The sequence below is a fragment of the Podarcis bocagei genome (genome assembly GCF_964188305.1).
Source record: "Podarcis bocagei genome assembly, chromosome: 7".
Classification (NCBI taxonomy): Eukaryota; Metazoa; Chordata; class Lepidosauria; order Squamata; family Lacertidae; genus Podarcis; species Podarcis bocagei.
The window spans coordinates 34,572,092-34,594,265 of NC_138132.1; the positions used below are offsets into that span (position 1 = coordinate 34,572,092).

At 47.1% G+C, this 22,174-nt stretch overlaps 1 protein-coding gene across 10 annotated transcripts in view; it reads right to left on the reverse strand.

The window, feature by feature from the left end:
* The window catches only part of MACF1 (microtubule actin crosslinking factor 1), a 203,976-nt gene that overhangs the window by 26,576 nt on the left and 155,226 nt on the right, over positions 1-22,174 (reverse strand). For 9 of the 10 annotated variants that reach the window (XM_081203849.1, XM_081203847.1, XM_081203846.1 and 6 more), the window contains 18 exons: positions 19,401-19,562; positions 17,997-18,167; positions 17,311-17,477; positions 14,526-14,685; positions 13,110-13,436; positions 12,264-12,348; positions 11,580-11,821; positions 10,623-10,829; positions 9,469-9,588; positions 8,280-8,387; positions 7,173-7,391; positions 5,660-5,863; positions 3,180-3,411; positions 2,829-3,055; positions 2,303-2,425; positions 1,504-1,605; positions 345-446; positions 55-228 (listed from right to left, as the gene is read on the reverse strand). In XM_081203849.1, coding sequence (XP_081059975.1) covers positions 55-228; positions 345-446; positions 1,504-1,605; positions 2,303-2,425; positions 2,829-3,055; positions 3,180-3,411; positions 5,660-5,863; positions 7,173-7,391; positions 8,280-8,387; positions 9,469-9,588; positions 10,623-10,829; positions 11,580-11,821; positions 12,264-12,348; positions 13,110-13,436; positions 14,526-14,685; positions 17,311-17,477; positions 17,997-18,167; positions 19,401-19,562 — 3,132 coding nt within the window. The remainder of the gene's footprint in view (positions 1-54; positions 229-344; positions 447-1,503; positions 1,606-2,302; positions 2,426-2,828; positions 3,056-3,179; positions 3,412-5,659; positions 5,864-7,172; positions 7,392-8,279; positions 8,388-9,468; positions 9,589-10,622; positions 10,830-11,579; positions 11,822-12,263; positions 12,349-13,109; positions 13,437-14,525; positions 14,686-17,310; positions 17,478-17,996; positions 18,168-19,400; positions 19,563-22,174) is intronic. The other variant, XM_081203848.1, reaches the window with a different exon arrangement.

Below are 22,174 nucleotides of genomic sequence, written 5' to 3' on the forward strand. Positions count from 1 at the left end.
AGGGCTTTAAAGGCTTTACCCACACCTCAGGCCCTGGCAGTTCACCCACCATACCTGCCGATGGGCTATTTTCTCATTCAGGTTCTCCCACAGATGCTTCAGCTCCGTCAGAGGCTCCCGGATGATGTCTCGGTCTGTCTCATCCATGGCTTTTTTGAGCATGAGCCCTCCCTGGTGATTCAGTTTCTCCATCTCGATCTGCTGCTGGTAAACTTCCATTTTAAATTCCTGCCAAGAAGGAGAAAGCAGGGAGTTTCACGCTCAGGACTGTGACTGAAGATTTATTTAAAGAATTTATAAACCGCCCACCATTTGAAAAAACCACAGTGCACAAACACACGCACCTTCATCTCGTTCAGTTGCTCTTTGACGGTGTTGAGATCCGTCCCCACAGGGGGCATGTTGCAGAGTTTGATCACTGTGTTGTCCAGCCAGTCAAACATGGCCTGAAAAGGGAGCAGGCCCACAAATGAAGGGAGACCCAGCCAGCTACCACCCAGAGGCGCAGCATTGTGGCCTCCATGAAAAGAGTCAGCACCCAGTTCATAACCCTTTCCCTCAGCCTCTCCTCTTTCTCACAGGCTCAACTACTCCTCTGAGATGCCTGGCCCTTAATACAAAATAACCCTGCCGGGTCAGACCAAAGATCCATGTCCAGCCTGGTATCCTGTTCCTAACAGTGGAAAGCTGACAGCCAAGATTTGGATCATCCCCTGCTGTTTCTCCCCAGGATCAGCCACTCTAAGGTAGACTGCCCTTATACACAGAGGCTCCATTTACAATTATTATAATAGAAATCAGGCCTAAATTACATGAAGCAAGGTCTTTTCTGTAATGGTGCCTGGTTGTGAAACTCTCTCACCTCAGGTGTGCAGATTGCTGCAACTTTGCTGGGATTCCACCACCAGGTTGAAACATACCTGCTCTCTCTCTGGCCTTTGGAAGAATTTACCTATTCTGCCCAAGGTCTAAGTACTATTCTGAGATGCTGTCATTTTTGACTAATAATTCATAACTGGGCACCATGCCCTGGTCAGCCCTCGAGCTATTTTGAACAATAACTCCCACTAGCTCTCAACCAGTGCCGATGGGAGCTGGAGGGCGCCAGGTTTGCAAAGGCAGGTGTATAAGAACCTTTAATCAATAAACTAAAATGACACCCTCCAAGAATCTGGTGTTCCTCCGACTACTCTGTGATGTTTATGCATTAAGCCTGGCACTACAATGAAAGATGCTCAGAATTAAGAGCCAGAATCCATTTCAGGCAGTAGCTAGAAATGATCCCTGCCTGCCTTAGGAAGCACCATGGCTCAGTGGCAAAGCAGCTGCTTTTCATGCAGAAGGACCCTGGATCAATCCCTGGCAGCATCTCCAGGTAGGGTTGGGGGGCCTTCCTGCTTGAAATCCTAGAGAGCCAGTGTGGATGGACCAGTGGTCTGGTAAAGCATCTCCCTTGGCTCTGCGCCTTCCCTACCCCTGCGCATCACCTCCACCCGTTGTCACCTGCAATGTGTCCTGGTACTGCACTGCCGACTGCATGGCCTCCTCCAGCCGCTCCAGCCGCTCCTTCCAGGTTTTGTTCAGGTTCTCCCAGGCACCGTTCATCTGCAAAAGCAAGGAGAGGTCATTGGGGGCTGAGCATCTTGCCAGTGTGGGAGCCAGATAGGGCAGCACTGTGCGCAGGGTTGGATTCAGACAGGGGAGCCCCAGGCACCAAGCCCTGGTCAGCCCTGGAGATCATCGAATGTGCCTTTCTTTATTCAACTGACTCTCATGCCTGCCAAGTGGCAGCCCAGACTATTGCCTGCTTTTCAGGAATCTGTAAAGGAACCTTTTGGGGGGGGGGTGCCCTGGGCTACCTGTCCCCTGCCAGCTCCGATATCCCATTTGCAGCACAGGTAAGCTAAGCTGGAGAACACACTTGCTAAGTATGGGTGGTGTATTGATGGCCCCGATTCACTTTGCAGGATCCCTGCCTTCCTGGCCTCCCAATCTGACAACAAAGTGAGAGCAGCAGCAAAGTTCTACTGCAGACATGTCTCTTCATCTGGCTGAGGAACTTTCAGCAGTCCTCTGTGCCATAGGCTGGTTTCTATACACACTCCCACAACCCTCTCTATCCTCCATCCAGGCAAACAAGAGGCATGATCAGGGTTCAAGGACATGCCTCTAGCAAGGCAACAGCACTCAAGGAGGGTGTGACACCAGGCTGGTGAGAGGACGTGTGACAGAGGAAGGGTGTGTTACTTGGGGTGAGGTCCAACGGTCAGAGAGAGAGGCCCAGGGGCCACAATCTACCCACCTCATCTATGCTTTTCTTCACTTCTGGTTTTTCTGTCTCACCGCAGGCAAAGATCAGGTCAGTCCCAAGAATCCGGATGAACTCCAGTTCTTCATGCAAACTGTCCGTTTCCTCCTTGATTGTCTGCAGGATTAACGTCACCACAGTGGTTGATGTTATATTAGCAAGCACTGCTCCAAAATGGCATCTGGGTTGCCAGAGTGACTCACAATTTATAAGCCATCTTGTTTATTAAATTGCGCTTCTAATCAGAGATTAAATTTCTAAAGAAAAAAGGCAGGAAGCTCAGGCAGCAGCACACATACCTTGCTATAACAATGTGCAAGGCAGTTGCCAAAGCTGCTAAATGCAGAGATTTTAAAGACCGAAGAGCAGAAATCTGTTCTGCTTTTAAATAGGATTATTTGAATCATTTTCACCTTGGGAGGCTTTCTATTTATTATAGGTGAACGTTATTATTCCATGCCTTGCGCAGCAGGCTATTCCATTTGCCTACTGCAGAAATGTTTGCCTTTGCCATCCTTACCTCTGCTGCTTCAACCTGCTGTTTGATGATGGATGGGTCAATCCCCGGACTCTCCAAGTCATGGACAATGTCCTGTGTGTCTCGGATGGTGGTCAGGAGGGCAGCCATGTCATACCAAAATTTCTCTGCCAGTTCCAAGACATCCAGGAATTTAATTTCACGTTCCTCGGCCCGGGCTTTGATGTCTTCCCAGAAAAACACCATTTGGTCTAATTTATCCTGGATTTCTGAAATGGAGGAAACATCACAAACCAAAATAATGAGAATCTCTTTCCGTTGGGGTGGAATATAAGAATTTGCATGACAAAAAACCGAAAGCAGTGAACATGTGAGAGTTCCAATCCCCCTGACCTTTGGCTGCCAGGTCCTTGTCTGCACCTTGCGACCGTCCAATCAGCTCCTCCCCGCGGCGTTTCAGGGCCTCAAAGGACGGCTGCAGCTTCTCCAGCTCCATGGTGGCATTTTTGTTGTCGCCAATGCACTCTCGGATCTTCTCAACCTCAGCTGGGATCAGTGGAGGCATTCGCAGGCGGGAGGAGAGGGACTCCAGAGTCTCCAGCATGGGCTCAATCTTGTCATGGAACTGAGCAGGAAGAAGGAGGAGGCTTAGCAAGGGCATGACTGAGAGGCTGCACTGAACAGCCAAGAGGAATCTACAGGCCCTTCAAAAAGGAGCAGCAGAAGCAGCACCTGTTGCAATCAGTACAGGCTTCTAGACCAACACTCTTAAGTATGGTTAAATGCATAGTTTATCTGCTATGTTGCTACGATTTGTTTTTCAATTTTTCAATTGAATGTAATGGTTTTGATAAGACTTGTCACTAAGACTAAGCCACTATACCCTCAAGCTGCGCCCCCTCTCCATCCAGCAATATGGGCATAAAACTGGCCTGCCTCACAAGGCTGTTGTAATTTAGAGATAATGTATGCAGAATGCTCTGAACCCTTCAAAGAAGTGCTAAGAGTCACCATAATCAGATGCATGGAATACCAGTGTGCATACATAGAACAAACTCCCCCAACCTGGTGCCCTCTAGCGCAACTCCTACCAGCTCCAGCCAGCACAACCTCCTCATTCCATGTCACAAACTGTTTGTGACATTCCCCATGGTTGCAAAAGCAGCTAGTCATGGGGCATGGCTGAGAAGCTGCTGTCTGAGAACCAGGAGTGAATCACACAGTCCTTTGGATCCTGTCCATTAGCTGCATCATTCCCTCTTCAAAAACAGCTCCTCAAAGAGCAATCCGTAATTAGCTTAGATGAATTTGCAGCGATGGGCATGTTGCAGGAGTGCTTCTCCTGAGAACACACTTATAGGGAGAGGGAGGGAGGTCCAACTACAGAGCTACAGGGATTCTGCTTCAACCGAACAGCAGCTGAAAGGCATGAGGCCAAGAGCAAACCTTCTGAAGCTTAATGCTTTCATACCCCACTGGCCTTTCTGCCTGGATCAAAGTCTGCAAAAAGACTTCCAAAAAGGGGGGAGTCCACTCCTAATTGAGCCAACTATTTAACTTTTTGATGTACTTTGAAAAGAATTCACACCAAGGAATTTAAATACGGTTGCACCTGGGAGGTTTTTAAGCTTTACAAAATAAGGGAGGGTGTTTTGTGCTTCAAAAACCCAACAGTACTTCCAGACGACAATAGATACATGCAAAAAACCACTTTGCAAAGAAGGGGAGCGAAATTGCTAGCCAATGAAGACACCATCGTTTCTGGTAAGTCAGAGGGGAGAAGGATTGCAATGTGATGAAGAGGAGGGATTCTTACCTCTCCAATCTGTCATGGTGTGGTGCAGTCAACACAACAATGAAATGTGAAGAGCACGCAGGGAAGACGGGAACAGGCACCGAAACACACAACAGGGAACAAAATCCACAATGGGAGGGGAGATGAGACGGGAAATGGAGGAGGAGGAAAAACAACTCAGAGTTAATATATGAGCAAAAACCAGAACGTGGGGGGGGGGGAATAAAAATGTATTGTTTTATTCAATATATTAAACAGATGAAACACAGAACAAAACCTAGGCTAGGGTACCATAGATTAACAGTGGTTAAAGTTTTACCAACTAACTTCCGAATAGCATGCAAGACAATTGCATGGGGTGGGGGAGAGTCTGAAATGAGGTGATAAGAACAATCTGTATGATTCCTGGCTTAAGCTCAAAATCACATGACACAGAAAAGGAAATTAGCAACAGCAAAGGGATTTGTGCCTAACAAAAATCCTTTGCCAAACTTAAATGTAGTTTCCCTTTGCACTGATCTCATCCCCACCCACCCCTGCTCTGATCGGGTGAGAAAAAGGGTTCACTCCCCTAAGCAAAGGAACTCACTGCCTCCTATGTCATGGGCCAGCCCAGCCGCTGCCCAGCAGTTATTTGCTTCAGCAAAGGACCTAAAGAAAAATTTTGTTCCAGGCTATTAGCGGAGTTGGGGGAGGGGGAGGGTTGTTGGGGATCCTGGAACAGGAGGAAGAAGTTGTGATTCTGTGATCTAGTTGAGATTCCTGCATTGCAGGGGGTTGGACTAGATGACCATCAGAGTTCCTTCCAAATCTATGATTCAACAACCCCTGCCAGTCAGTGTAGACAATACTGAGCTGGCTTGACTAAGGCAGCTTCTTATGTCGGGCTGTGGAGTTGGTAAGTCTAATGCATTTGTGGGGACTGTGATCTTTCAAAAAGGTGAGGGGGTGGCAGCTAAGTATATCCCCCTCCTCTTCTACAGCGAGGGCAGATTGCAAACAATCTCCACCTAAGCCCCCATATGATACCCACAGATTGCACTGAATCATTGAAGGATGGAGCCAGGGAATCACAAACCTGGGTTGACTGTGAGACGGCCTCGTCCATCGCCAGAGCCCGTTGGCGGACATCCTCCTTGATGCGGGAGTACATGGCTTCTGCCGTCACGTATTTCTCCTTTACCATCTCTCCTTCTTCTGGGTTCAGCTCACTCAGCTGTGGCCCGATTTTCAGCAGCTTATCAATATGGGGTTTGTGTTCTGCAATCAACTCTCTCAGTTGCTGCAAAGCGAAGAATTGCAATGAGACTCAAAGATGATACCTCCTGCTTTACGCATTTCACTACACTGTGATCCCAGGTTCACAAATCAAACAAAAGAGCAGATTCTGCAATCAAACCAGCTGTGTTTATTGGCTCCAAAAAGCTAAAGAACTTGTGTTTGCTCAGCATCGTGTTATAAGATGCAGAGACCATATTAACCTCGAGCCGTAATGCTCAAAGCCAGCCTGGTGCCCTCCAGAGGTGTTGGACTACAATTCTCATCTCCTGCAGCCAGCAGACTGTGCTAGCTGGCATTGGTGGGAATTGTACTTCAAAATATACTGAATATATACACTAAAATAAAGTGTGGAAACACTGGGTGGAATTCAAGGTCGCGCTAATGCAATCATTCCGTCAGCACACGCATTTCTGCTAGCCAGATGGAGCTATCTCCCCTCCCCCACCCCCAGTGCTGCTCTGGGTTTCTCCCAAAAACTCCAGAGTGGAATTGGGAGAGGCATAGGGTGCAGAGAGCAGTCTCACTGTGCTAGTGGGAGTCCTTGTGCTGGCTTCTGCTACTGCACTAGGTTAGCTGAATCCGTCCCAGAGTGAATTCATAATCTGCATTGCAGAGATCTTTTATCACTACATGATTCGATAACTACTTCTACCGTTTTCAGCAATAAGATGCTGCCTTGGGTGATGCAAAGGGGACCCAAAAAGAGTTGCCGGGGCAAATTTAACTGTCTTTCCAAAATTCCAACAGGGCTTTGGGATACAAAACCCTCACCCTCCTACCCAACCAATCACTAACTCCAGTCTTTCCCCTCCCTCCATTCCCTAACCCACTTGCTTCTCTAGTTGAATGCTGCCCAGTTTCCACATGTTCTGCTCACCAACCTCCCTCAGCTTGAAATGTCCGCTTGCAAACAACCTCCATCCCTCAGGAAGGGCCCCTGGCAAAGCTCAGCAACTCTCCTGAAGCCAAATGTTTTCATGGTCTGCACATTTGGGGCTTGCATTATCGCCCAAACACAGAGGGACTTTTGCTTGCTTCTCACAATCAGAGTTCTAAAGGTCTATAGTTTTTCAAGCTACACAGATTCATACCATGGGTGTCAGCAGAACCTTTTTTTTGAGGGGAAAATCAACGCAAAGTGGGGAACAGGCTATTTCCCCCCGCCACAAACACAAAAGAGAAAACTAAAGCCTGCAAATTTAGCCTCATATCTCAGGTTATACAGGTGTGAGAAACTTAACTTTTACAAAACTGAAAGCTGGTGGTCTGGGCCTTCATGCTTCTCTCTCATGCCCCCACCCCCTTCTTACCCTCATGTCTTCCTGCTGCTGCTTGAGGTGCTCGTGGTCAATGGCCAGAGGGGGCAACTGCCCAATCAACACCTGTGTCTCTTCCAGCCAAGGGTTGAGCTCTTCGTAGGTCTCCCAGAACTGGTTGACTAAGACCTGGGCGCGCTCCAAGCGGGCGTAGCGCTCTGAATTGAGGTGGCTGATGTCATCGTACTGCTTCAGAAGACACTCCGTCTTCTCCTGTAGGAAGAGTAAGATGTGAAGCTCAGGGAAGAGGTGCAAGGATTAAGAGGCCTAGGAGATGTTGGGTGATGCTTTTCATGACCCAGGTCAGCAGGTCTGCTCCATTCTGTATCCATTTTCTTATAATTATGTTCCAGCCTGTTTTCCTAAATAAATCTCCCCACACTGCCTCTTGGGCCATTCACACAGCTCTTGCCACTAGCCAACAGGCACACATCACTTGGTACTCTGCATTTTGGATATAATATATTTTAAGAGGAGGGGAAATGGTCTATCTGAGTCAAAGAACAAAAGCAGATGCATGGGGCGGATACCAACTGGATTCTTTTTATTTATTAGTTTTATATCCCACTTTTCCTTCAAGGAGCTCAAAGGGGTGTATATGGCTCTCTGCCTCTAATTTATCCTCACAACAATCCTGTGAGGTAGGTTAGGTTCAAAGATGATGACGGGCCTCAAGTCATCCAGTGAGCTTCTTGGCTCAAATTTGATCCCTGGTCTCCTAGGTCCTAGTCCAATATTCTAACCACTACACCAAATCGCCTTTTGCTTTGCGCTAACTAGACATTTCTACGTACTGGCTATAAATGCATGATGCAACTTCCAGTAGCTAAGTACTAGCAAACAAAAAACAAAAAAACTTGGTTAGCCCGGGGCAGGACCACTGAAAACATGCACCAGTACAACAAGGCTGGCCCCTGGCTGAGTGTTGCCCTCTGCAGGTTTATTGTCTTTTACTAGAGCAGCCTTAGCCAACCCAGTGCCTTTTGGATGTTTTGACCTACAACTTGCACCAGCCCCAGCCAGCACTGGGGGCTGCTGGGAGTTGTAATGCAAAAGCAACTGGACGGCAGCAAGTTGGTGCATGCAGGACAAGAGATTTACCTGCAGTGTGGCTTTCTGTTCTTCACCACAGGTTCCAAAGATCTCATTCTGCTGGCTGAGCAGCTCGTCCACAGAATCTTTGTGTCGGATGATGTCAATAGAGAACGCCTGAAAGGTTGAACAAGCACAAAGCAATTTTCTTTAAAAAGAAGTGGGTGATGAGAGACGGCGCAAGCACCCTGCATCCATCCTGCAATGTCATTCTTGGCCTGAGTGAAGCCACCGTGCCTACACTTATCAGGGCCATAGGGTTCAAGTCTGCCTGACTCTAACCATCTAGTATTATTCAAATCAGCCTTTGTCAACCAGGTGCCCCCACCCAAATGCCTTTAGGGTACAGCTCCCATCATCCCTAACCCTTGGCTATGCTGGCTGATGGGTGTTGTAGACCAAAACATCTGGAAGGGACCAGGGTGGGGAAGGCCAATTTAAATTTCTATCCCACCCATCCATATAGTGGTACCCAAGACAATTAACAACAAATAAGATAAAATACAACTTGAAGAACAAAGCTGTAAAATAAAAAAAACTGCAAAAAGCCCAGCCCCGACTGGTAAAAAACAGATCAAGGAAACAGCCCGTTAAAAATAATGAGCACAGAATTGGATGCAATATTGCCCTGATACAGTCTGTTCTGCTAAGCTGGAGTCAAGATGCCCCCACTTCCCCCCAAAAATATTCTATTTCAACTCCCTTGCCCACAACACCTCATCCAATCTGCCCAATCTGAACAGCAACTCAGATTTTATTCAGAACCACCCAAGCCCGCTGATCCCCCCCCTTGTCCTTCTTATCCCTGTTGAGATCAAAACCCAAACACTGAATTGGTTCCAGAAAAAGCCAGTCATTCTTTAGACCAACTGAAATCAGCAGACTATGTAAGACAGTCATTACTAATCTGCTGTGGTGATTTCAATGGGCAGGAAGCATGGCTAAGTCTGGACCTAACCCATGGTTTCATCCATGATGCCTTTAGACCACCAGACGACTCCCAATGCCTCAAGAAATCTCAAGAGCTCCAGCTGATGCTTCTGCTTCCATGTTATTCTTCCCTGGAAGCACCCAGCCTCTCTGCTGGCTTCCCAGCACTCAGGGCCATCATCTACTCTTCTGCAACGGCACGGTTAAAAGTACCACTTTGCCCTCCAGCTCACTCCACCCAGCAAGCGTTCAACCCAGATTCCCGCACCTTTTGGACCTGAAGCTGGGCTGTAGTCTGGTCTTGCTCCAGGCGAATTGGGCCAAGCGCCATCAGCTTCCGTTTCGTCTCAGCAACCCAGGCAAGCTCTGAATCAGCTGCCTGCTCATACTGTCCGGGGGAAAGAGAGGAGAATTTAGAGCCGGCAAGCCACAAACCGGAAGAAGCCTGGCATCTGCCCTTCCATGTGGGGCAACTATGAAGCTGCATGAGCATTAAATGAAGAGTAAGGTGGGGGAAAGGAAGTCAGGCTAGATTTTGGCTAAAGCAGTACATTCGGACCAAGCTGCAGTTTCCTCTTAACCACAACATTGCTTTCTGACATATCCACAAGCCCCAATGCTGTTCTCCAGATGCTGCTGGGACTCAGACTCTCAGGGGTGATGAGTCCATCAGCAGTACCCAAAGGGCCACATAAGAGAAGGCAGCTTCTGAGCAGTGTGTGAAAATAATCTTAAGTTTATAAGTGCTGAGAAATCAAAGTTTTAAAACTACTAGCCCTGTGCAAAGATGGAAAATTCTTAGGAATCAACATTAGTGTTTCAGGCACTTGACTGATCAAGAGATGAGATTTATGGAGTTAATTCCGTATCTGAAATGAATGAATGTGTGTGAGAAAGTTGAGCTGAAGCTTGTGGTTTTTTGGTTCACTATTCTCGAGTGAAAACTCTGTTTTCATCCAATTCTCCATCAATGACTCACTCATTACCCTTGAAACTGACCTTGGCCTCGCTAGTGTTACTCTGTCCGCGAAGCAGAAGACAGCCCAGAAAAAGGACCACCAAAGACAGGCTAGAAAAATAAACTGATTTTACAAATGTTTGATTCCCTGATAATATGCTCCATGAAGAAACATTATGTTTTGTGAGTTGATGTGCATTCTGTGGGTGAGATCACTTGCTTTACTGACTGGCTGTACACATATCTTTAGTTCTTGTTTTGTGTTTGTGGCACATTGTTCCAGTACCGATTACAGCTTATTGATAGCAGAGTCTCCTGTCATCTGTGTGGAGGAGCAGGATCTATTTTCTTTTTAATTTAGAAGCCTGGCCACTCACTGCCTTCTCTGCACCAAGCCTTTTTCCATAGAAAGTCTTTATGAGGGAAGAAACAAGGGCCACTAAAATCAAACTCTCAAACTCTACCTGCTGGGACCTCTGTATAGCAGCATCTATTTCTTCCACCCTTTGCTTGATGGTGTCACTGATCATCTTGTAACGTTCATTAGTATCCGAAACCAACTTATCCAGCCCTTCGCGGGCACGCCAGGGCACCAGCTCCAGGAGGGCACGGCTGACTTCATTCACAGTATCCAGGATAAGCCTGTGTTCCATCACCTCCTTCTTCAGTTCCTGGAAAAGAAAAGGGAAAAAGGTCCAGCTGTCTGTGGTTGTGAATCCACTTGCCCTTTGGGTTGTGCAAGAAGGGTATTTTTTCATGATCAAAGACCAGCACAGGGCCCCCTGATGTTGGAAATCCAAGCCTCCATTTGCTGAGATGGACAGAGGTATTTCATTTGTAGTGGAAGGAAAGAGGAAAGAACATTTCCCATCCCAGAGGAAGCAGGCAAGGCATCTTCCTGGCTGTGGATCACAGGCCAGTGTATGATAACAACCACTTTTACTTGCAGGTGCTTTAAACTAAAAAGCAGACATAGCTGTGTCAGTCCATTAAAAAACCCTCCAAAGTCCGCAAATGCCTTTATTAGGACCAATCTTAAAGCTTCTAAGCTCTCCATAACTCTTCAGAATATCACAGAAGGCTGGGAGTATGGACAATTTTTTTTAACCCCCCCCCCCAAAAAAAACCAGGGAAGTAGAGCAATTAGCAAGCCATGAAGTCAGCACTTGTAGACACATTCCAAGAGGAGGATTGCAGACTGAGAAGATCTCTCTCTGATGCTACAAACAACAGGTTACACAGTGAGGCTCATTTGGTAAAGTAACAATGGCTTCTGGCCTGCTGAGAAGTCCTAGAGAACTTACAAGCTGTTCACATTTTTGTGAGTTTTTGGTCCACTAACTACTTAGCACACTCTCTGTTACTACCAAAGCCCACTCTCCTTTGAAAACACTCTGCCTGAGTGTGGAATGGCTCCTGACCTTCTGCCTCTGCTGGAACTGAGGGATCTGCTCCCCGACAGGTGAGTGCCCTCCACCCGACGTCAGCTCCTCTTCCACCAGACCCATCCAGTCTGTCAGCTCCTCATGCGTGGACTGGAACTTGGTGGCCAGCTGGCGGGCCTGCTCCAGAGTGCGGAGAGCCTTTGAGCTGGCTGTGGTGATATCCGAGTAGCGGGTCTTGATGCCGTCCAGCTTCTCCTGGATGAGCAGCACCTCTTCCCCTGCAGGGAGCCACCAAGTGTTTAGCTGTAGCAAGCCCTAGTCATTTGGTTTAGAGACTTCTTTTGTTTTGCCTCTTTATCTGCAGGCTTAGAAACTACTTCTCTAACAAAAGCTACCGAAGTAGAATAAAATAAGATTAACTCCCCACATGTTATAGACTCAATAAGCTAAAAACAATAAAACAATTTCTATACTTAATGTTCTAGAAAATGACAAGCCTTCGTAAGCAAAAAGCAGCAAATACTTGGGATTTAAAGCCCCTGCTTTCAACCCCACTCCTGTTTGCCTGAAGCAACCCTTTATAAGAAAATAAGAAATGAAGTGGGTGAATCTTCAAGGGGGGGGGGGAGTTGTACTATGTTCTGCAGCCATTGGCACAGAGGAGTCAATGAAGAATGACAGGAAGGATTGTGGGGAGCGCAACAGGTTGGCTAGTCTTACCTGTGGTTTGCTTCAGAAGGGCCTGTCCGTTCTTAATGGCCTGGTCTACATTCTTCTTGCGGTTCACAATCTCATCATTCAAGGCCTAGGCAGGGGGGGAAAAACCTTGTGTCAAAGGAGAGTTCCCCTGGAGAGGCTCCTCTTTGACCAAAACAAGTTTCCCCCACTGGGGCTCCAACAACACCAGCACATTGACGGAGTAAAGGTGGCACCCAAGAGACATCTGTGGCTCCCTTCCCTTCCACACAGGAAGCCTCTGGGAGGGGACACAGAAGCAGCCTGAAGCCTAAGGAAGGCAGGGCATTGATGATGCTCACTACTTCTACCAAACAGAAGAGGAGGGAGAGTCCTAGGCAGACCACCACTGGACCCAGCTAGGAGGAATACTTACACCAGGCTTTCCTAACCAAGTCCAAATGTTCTGGAGTACAAACCCCATCAACCCCAGGATCATGGGGCTGACGGGAGCTGTAGTCGAAAATCTATGGGGAGTGCCAGTTTGGGAAGGGCTGCTTTAAGCAGAGGGTGGCAGCCTTCTAAAAGGCTTAACTGGGACAAGGGTTGGTCATCATTCTCTCTCTTTTTTTCCCTTTGGCACAGAAATAACACCGGTTTGTGTGGTGGCTGTATGGGGCAGCAGCAAGGGTGGGGCTGGTGTTCTAGGGAGATATTAATGGCCCAGATCAAAATCAAAAGACTCAAAGCAACAGAAACAAAGGAAAAGATAAGAAGGATAAGAATACATCATGGAAGATGGGAAAATATAATAATAATAATAATAATAATAATAATAATAATAATAATAATAATAATAATAATATGAAAGATGGGAAAAGGAGTCAGTACCAGCTGGTCGGCATGCTGCCTCTGCAGGATGTCCCGCTTGTAATCCTTGACGGCCACTGAGCTGAGCTTGTCCTCAACCTCAGCCAGCCAGTTGAGCACCTCCACCTCGTCCTCCCCAAAGAGCCGGGCGTTGGACAAGGCCTGGTCAAGAAGGGCAGCCTTCCGGCCACACCGGTCGCAAACCTCTGCATACCGGGACTCAAGCAGGTCAAGCTTCTCAGCCAGCGAGGCCTGCTCAACCTGACAGCTCAAGGAGGCCAGGGACTGTCCAGTGTTGACCGCCAGAGCCACAGCTGAGCCATGACACTCTATCTCCTCCTCGAGGGCCTGGAGATCCGTGAGATGGTTTAAGAGAAGGGGGAACACAAAACAAGCAGACAGAAACTTATGACTGAAAATGGAATAAACGGGAAACAAATCTAAAACAAAACTGAGAAATGAGCGTGTCTGATGAACATGCAAACTCAAAGTAAAAATATCCACCCACGAGGGCAATAACATATATGAAATAAATTGTTTAAATAAAGAAAAGTGAGAGATGGGAGTTTTGCTTCATTCTTCTCTGGAGGCCAGGTAATCTCATGAACAGGAGTTATAGCTGCGGCTGCTATTTTCATAGCTTAAAGAGGAAAAGTTACTGAATTTGGGAAACGGTGTGTGTGGTGGGGTGTATCTCTCACACAATTCCCTTCTAATGAGCCAGGATTCTTCCTACCCAGAGACCCCTGATTGACACCAACAATGATTCCTGCTTGCGATTGGTTGAGCTGACGTGACATCACTCAAGTGTTCAAACACTCTAAGGCTGCAATCCTATGCACAATTACCTGGGAGTAAGTCCCACTAAACCCATTGGAACTTATTCCAAACAGGATTGCAAATCCAGGATTGCACCAAGTGCAGGATTCTAGGATTTAGTGATATGGGCAATATGCTAGGAACTACTAAAGTTAAAAACCTAAGAACAACCCTACTGCTGGATTAGTCCAATAGATCAGTATCCTGCTCTTATACTGGCCAAACGAATGCCTGTACGAAGTCTGCAAGCAGGACCCAAGTGTATCGGCATTCTACCTGTCTCTGATTCCCACACCTGCTATTCAGGGGTATACTGTGTCTGACAGCGAAAGCAGAACGTAAGTCACCATGGGTAGTAGTTATTGGCAGTCTTGTCCTGCATGTTCTGAGGCTCAACATTTTGCTTGGATACAAACCATGAGAATCTTCATCCTGAATTCCAACCAACTCAACTTGGCTTAAGGATTGTTCTGTTATGACAAGCATGTTTCCACCCCCACAAAATTTTATTCAGGTACCCAGGTTCCACAGCAGCAGCTATTCTTACTGAAGTGGCTACCGCACAGTGCCGCCCAGTCACCCCCACATTTCGCAATTCCTTGGCAACCCTTCGCCCACCTTATGCCGGCTTATCTGCTGCTGGATCTTGGCCGTCTGAGTCCCAATGGGCTCAGAGTTGGCCAGTTTCTTCTCAGTCACCGACAGCCAGTCAGAGATGGGCTCTGATGTCTCGTGGAACTGCTTGGCCAAAACCAGGATCTCCTCCAGCTGGTTTTGCCTGTGGCAAGAAAAAAACAAATCCATCAGCAACAATTTGGGGGGAGGGGCGCGAGGAAGAAGATGAGGCTACTTTGACATTTCTGCAATAACAAAGAATGAAATGAGCACCCAGAGTATTTATCCTGAGAAAGTTGAGCAGATAACCAGGTTCAGTTTTTGCACCAGGGATTCTCCTAGAAAACAAACATTTTAAGAGACTTCCAGGACTGGCTGGAACAGCCTTCGCCAAGGTGATGCCCTCCAGATGTTTTGGACTACTACTCCCATCAGCCCAAGCCAACATCTGGAGGGCATCAACTTGGCAAAGGATGGGCAAGAGCCTCCAGGGTCATTAACTCCATTCCCCTTTTTTTAAAGACAGGATTAATGTATCAAGAGCCTGTCTCATCAACCTTTTGGAGTTTGAGAGCGCCAATAAGATTGCTGAAACATGTAGTCTGGCAGACACTGCATAGTTGAGCTTCCTGAAAGTTTTTAACAAGGTCCCTCTCCCCAAACACTTCTGAATAAACTCAGCAGTCACAGGGTGAAAGGTCAGATCCTCTTAAGGATCAGCAGTTGGTTAAAGAACAGGAAACAGAGTGTGGGAATAAACAGACAGTTCTCACAATGGAAGGAAGGAAGCACGCAGTAAAGTTCTTGAAGGATCTGTGCATTGGAGCTGATGGTGCCCCTGAACTTGTTCAGGAATGATCTGGAGATAGGAGTGAGAAGGGAGGTGACAAAGTTTGTGGATGACACCAAAGTATTCAGTATGATGAACAACCAAGTGGGCTGTGAAGAGCTCCAAAGGGATGTCTCCAAAACAGGGCAGGGGGTAACAAAATAATATATGAATAAAGTGATAGATGCATGAAGCAAAGCAAAGCAAAGCAACAACAACAACAAAAAAGCAAACAACCCCCCAAACCTTAATGATATATACACTGATGGGGCCTAAAGAGGTGATGATTGACCAAAAAGGGAATTGTGGGTTCAGTGAAAATATTGGTAATTTTTGTAGCCCCATGCAAAAGATCTGATGATCTGAAATCTCATGTTTAGACATGGTGGGTCTAAGGAGGAGTGGGGTTCCCCCTTCTCCATGTGAATGAAACCTGTCTAGGAAATGTGGGAAAACCGGGGGGGGGGGGACATACAGCTTGAAGAAATTGCTGATATAGGCCATTTTCACAGATGTTGCACTTGACTCTCTGTGGAGTTGCTGGAATGCAACTGCCAGGTTTAAAAAATATTAATGATAACCCTTTCCCTGGATTTTACACTTCCATCTAATTCCAGAGCTGTGCAGAAAAGCTTCTCTCTCGCACACACACACACAGCCTCCTCCCCAAAGCAAAGCAGAAACTTCAAGGGACAGAGGGAGGGAACCTGCAGCTCTCTATACCCAGAACATGGTTCCTTAGCCCTTTTTTTTTTTGTCTGTGGGTTGCTTCACATATGTGGGAAAGCTCAATGCATGCAGTCATGCGTAATGATGAGCCCACAGGTGTGCCAATATAAATTGGGTTTGGAAGAAACACTCCATCCCAACCCCAAGTACTTGAAAGAAGCAGGGTGAGTTAGCAGCTTGGGGGTAAGCTAAAGGGCAGCAGAGAGTAACACAGAGCTGATGCACAGGTCAAAATCCACTAACATAAAGTTCTCCTGCACTGACTGCCTCCTCTGAAATGAACCACAGCTGTTATCTGTTCTTGCACAGCTACCATTCATTGAAAGGGGACCCTCCCCTTTTTCTTACATCTGCAAGGGAGTTCTTGAGGATAACCCTCCACTGACATTAAAACATCCTGGACTGGCCCTGGATGGCCAAAGGTTATCTGCTACCACTGCTGGTTTAATTGGTATCTGAATTCTGTATTTTTGTTTTATGCTGATTTAATCTTATAGATTGATTTTGGTTTATACTGCACATATTTCTATCTTGGCACCTTCGAGTGAAGGGCAGGTGATAAATATTTTAAAGAAGAAAGAAATACTGTGGCACAGAAGCGTGTTCCACACGTGCTGCTCATGGTGCTCTGGGACTCACAGGATCAAGAGGAGCTTTTTGTGAGTTTTACAAGCAAGAGACTCTCCTGCAAGTAGTGCATCCCATCCTGCGGACAGAGTTTGTATTCTTCAGTCCTGCTAACCACACTCAGTTGCAATGTCCTAGCCATATGGCGCAGAAGTTCAGAGTGATTTTATTCAGAGTACAGGCATGAGACGGCATCTTTAACAGCTTGTTTTGCAAAGTTATTGTGTGCAATGCACAGGCAGTCACAGTTCATAAAATAATTCGTGTTATGAAACAGCAGGGTTACCAGAGCAAAGGGCCACAGCTCAATGGCAGAGTATCTGCTGTGCATGCAGAAGCCCCCAGGGGTCCAGCCCCCAGCAGCATCTCCAGGCAGGGCTGGGAAAGGCTCGCTGCCTGAAACCCTAGAGAGCTGCTGCCAATCAGAGTAGCCTGTACTGAGCTAGATGGACCAATGGTCCAACTCAGTATAAGGCAGCCTACCAAAAGAACATCAAAGTATACTTTGCGGGGAGAGGAGAGCGCAAAGCAAAAGTCACTTTCTCTCGCTTCAGTGCTAAATTACAGCAGACAAGCTTGCATCCTACAGGCCTTGTAGCTTACCTGGCTGTAGCTTTGCTGAGAAGTCCTGCCCAGTGGCTTCCAAGGCTCTCCAGTTGGGCAACTATCTTCTCCCTGTCTGCTGGTTCAGCAGACTGAGCTATTCTCCCACCCTCTGCTTGGATCATCTCGACAGTAGCTTTCCGGTCATCCAGGAGACGCTGGAGCAGCTTTGGAATAAAGTATTAGAAAGTGATAATTATTCTGCTAAGGAAGGAATTACCCTTCTGCTTTCAGTAAGGCCAACAGCCCCCAGGGCTCTCCCTCTGCTAAACTCACATTTCCCTCCTACCGCTTTTAACTGTGCCCTCTTTCTCCCCTTTCACTCACCACCATCAATTTCAAGTTCCCAGACCTCACCCAACAAAGGGTGCCTTTTATGCCATTCCTAGTGGGGGCTGTCTCCACACTAAAGGTTGGGTGGCTGCCCCCTATATTGTCCCCTCTCTGTTCTGCAAAGCTCACCAACTACCAGCCTCTTTCCTTCCTTCTCCTGCTTATTTGACATGGCACAGGTGGTAGATAGAAGCCGCCTGCCAAAAGAAAAGCAAGTGAAACCTTTCCTGTCAGCTGGGGATACCTGGGGCTGCTGGTGGAGCTGAGTGCCCAGAGCAGAGAGAGGCCATGGAGGGTCCTGCCAGCCAGCTGTGCTCTGTGAGTTCAAGGTCCCCTGGCCCCCAACTCCTCACCTTTTGCTCCTGAATCTGAGCCTTCACTACTTTATATTCAGCAGATGGCGGCTTCTGGTTGGAGATGAGCTCCTCCGTGTCGGCCAACCAGCTGAGCAAAGGCTCCAAGGCATCCTGGAACTTTCCACAATGCAACAGGGCTTCCTGCAGCTGTGCAATCCTCTGCGCCACCTACATTTTGTCAGAACATAACAGTCACACATATATATTGCTACAGAAGCTGGTCAACCATTTGGAAAATGTGCTTCTCAGATTCGCTTCATTTTCACAGTCACTGTGCAAGGTAGAACATTACTTCTCTTGACTTCTTCACGGCCTAGGACCCTTGTACCTACAGGACCGCCTCTCCCAGTATGCCCCACGGAGGACCTTAAGGTCCATAAATAGCAACACCCTAGAGGTCCCAAGCCCTAAGGAAGTTAGATTAGCCTCAACCAGAGCCAGGGCTTTTTCAACACTGGCTCCGGCCTGGTGGAACGCTCTGTCTCATGAGACCAGGGCCCTGCAGGATCTGATTTCTTTCCGCAGGGCCTGTAAGACAGAGTTGTTCAGCCTGGCCTTTGGCTTGGAGTCAATTTGATTCCCTCCCTCTCTTTCTTTTTTCCTTTCTCTTCCTGTGATGAGGCTGCATTTTAATGTTTGAATGCTGTATTTTAATCTTGTTTTTAAGTTGCATTCATTCAACTTGTTTTTATTATTGGTTGTTAGCTGCCCTGAGCCCAGCCTTGGCTGAGGCGGGCAGGGTGTATATAAAAATTATTATTATTATTATTATTTTAAAAAGTGACTAATAACATTTATGTAAAAATCTATTTCCCAATAATTGGTCACTCTCTAGGATGACCAAGCAACAGAATCCAGAATGAATCTATACAGAGAGAAGCAAACACAACTCACAATGGTGGACAGATCCACTGGGGGACACAATTATCTCCCACCCCCAGCCACTTCCCTAAGTGTGCCCCTTTTACCTTCTTTTATATACAGGAATAGAAAAGTACTTGAAGACACTGTGTGTGTGTGTGTGTGTGTGTGTGTGTGTGTGTGTGTGTGTGTGTGTGTAAAGGCCCACATCCATTCTCCATGCCTAGCACTAGGTGGCCTGGACTTCACGGACAATGATCTTCACTCTGCTCATGGGCAGGCACCCTCCTCTTGCATCCTAACAGCTCCCATGCAATATAAATAGTTGAAGTGCATTTAAATCCCACCTTTCTTCCATTGTGGAACCCATAGTGGCATACCTGGGTTTCCCAAGGTGTCTCCCATCCAGGCATCAACCATGTTCAGGTCTGGTTAGTTCTGCAAGGTGATCACCTTGTGTGCCTGCAGGCTGTATCCCACCGCCCCTCCCAGCAGAAGGACGTTGTTAGTAATGCCGAGGAGCCACCAAGTGCAGCTCACCTTCTTGTTGAGGGTGTTCCAGCGGGTGTTGATGTCCTCCATGTCATGTTCCAAGCCCTGGACGTCACAATTCTTTCCTGCACTCTGGATGAGTCCCTGTCCGAGCCCATTGACTTGCTGCAGTTTTGCCTGAAGTGGGTCAACTTGCTCCTTCTGGAACGTCTGAGGAAACATGGAAGTGGGGGAGGGGGGGAGAGAGACAAAGGATGTCAGCCTCCATCACAAATCATCAGTTTCTTTACTTAGCCATTTTATTTGCTATAGTTTTATCAGGCCGGGAACTCAGGGCAGCATACTGTACATGGTTAGCCCCACTCCAATTTTATCCTCACAACAAACTTGTGAGATAGATGATGCTTTAGTGGAGATTCTTACTGTCCCAAGGTCAAGATGACTGGCTGTCAGTGAACATCAAGGCTATGGAGGGATTTGAATCCAGGTCTCTGTCAGCACACAACATTGATCTAAATCTAACACCAGACTGGCAAGAAGCTGCTCAGTACTTTTGGGCACCCTCGGCCTGCCTCGTATCCCCCAAGACTTTTTGACAACAATTCCCATCATTCCTGAATATTGGCAGTGCTGGCTGAGCTGATACGAGTTGAAGTCCAAAATATCTGGAGCACACCCAGATGATGAAGGCTGCCTTAGGGCAATCCCTGGAGGCTACTGGCTAACCATTTCATTCTGTCTCCAGCTGTGGCTGAGAGCATCTCCTACATATGAATGCCAGACTTCATTTACAGATCACACCAACCCATGAATGAAGCTTGCAGACATAGCAAGTTAATGAGAATGGACTAGCTTACTAATTGGCTATCAGTATCTTGAGCTGAGGATATAAAGGTATTTGCAGAGAGGAATCTGGAGTTTTGTTTCACTTCTGGAAAAAGGTTTTAAACACAAGCAAAAAGAAAGAAAATACTGTGTGCAGCTGAGCTATAAAGGGTATCTCTGTAAAAACCAGCCTGCCAACCTGATAGACAAAAAGAGTGTTAGCTCTGTTGCATTTAGAGCTGGGAGGAAAAGTCATGGCAACAAATGAGGCTGTACTGAAACACAACATGTGGGCCTAGAAGGCAAAGTGGCCAGCAGCTACATCTCTCTCCACCACCACCTCCTGCACCAGAAAAGCCAGATTAGCTACACACCCACACTCCTCTGTAAGCTTGAGAGGCATAATTCACCCTCTCTCTCTCTCGGAGAAAAACTTATCCACTTCCCTCTCTCAACACTGCTGGAAAGAGCACCACATTCCATAGCATGTTCACACCAGCTGCACAACTGCTTCCTATACACTGCCTTCCACATGCACAAGATATCATAAACATACTGAAGGTTTGCTGCATTATCACTCAAAAAGACAAAAGAAAGATGAGTGCAATTGCTCAATCTCCAAGATCTTCCCACGACCTTGTGAGAGAAAAAAAGCACCATAAGGCAAAGCAAGGTTTAGAAATAAAGGGAGGGAAGGATGTGAGAGATAAAATCAGGAGAAGGCTGTTCCTATCAGGGAGCCCTGGATCTTCTGAAAAGTACGTGGTGACAGACAAGACTCTGACAAAGAGCTGCCATTTCTCCTTCCCAGGAAAGGGAGGCTCCTGTGAAGGGGAAATGGTAGCAGAGGAGGAATTAAGAAAAAGGGGAAGGCAGGTAGCTCCTTCACTTGAGAATACTACAGCAGAAGAGGCCATTTAGCCATGTGGACACATGAAACGCCAAACCTCTGCAACTCCCAGGAATACAGATGATCACAGGTAGGGAAGAATCCAATGGCTGGAATCAAGAGAGATTCATATGTCCACAAATTCCTACACAAAAGATGCTTCCATGTTGGAATTTGCACTGCCTACTCAAGGCTCAGGAAGGCAATCTCATCCAAACTGCTCACTGTCTAGCTAAAGCATCCCTGGAAAGAGACCCTTTACCCACTAAGGACCAGTTTAGATATGTTTTGGACTGCCCGGTTCTCAGCTTGTTGACTCCCAGCTGCACATGTAAACTGATCTCAGTGACGACAACAAGCCCTCTGTGTTTCTGGGAGTTCTGATAATATACCATGATATGGCGCACGGCATGTTACTCTTTCATGTCACTTGGTTCCCTCCCTGTGGAATGGGAAGAACAGTGGCCTGCTTCACGCAGAGCTGGGCAAACTCCAAGGAACCATCAACAGCAGCCACAGTGGCAGATGACATAGGACTGCTTGCCCTGGATGGTTGCTAAACAGCAGAGGCCCAAAGCCAAGCTGGCAGATGGAAATTAAGGAGGATATACTTTATGCTGCAACTTCCTTTTGTGGGGACAGAGCAAAGGATGAGTTTACTAAACCTGCATCCAAATCCCTTCTGCCTCACTTCCATGTCTGGTGCAAAATTTTCACTGTGATCTTCAAAGTTCTTTATAGAGGGCTGGATTTACTATTTTTTTATTTAATGAACACAAAGGAGTTATGTGAGTCAATAAACACCTGAAGGTTTGATGCTGTCCTGGAGAAACATCAACTGTCATTCCAGCGCCTCTTTCCCCCTCACCTGACCATATCATTCCTGCTTGATTGGTCTAGCACCTCATTCTCTTCCCAGCTGCCTCCCGCTCCTTTTGCTGCCCCTTCTCTTCCAGAACTTCCTTTTAAAATGCACACAGTCCCTTCTTCAGCTTACATTGATTCAACTTACGGGAAGGGCTGTAGCTGCATGGAAGAGCACCTACCACAAGATGCAGGAATAGTCACCAACCTAGATGGCTTTAAAAAAATTAGACAAATTCACAGA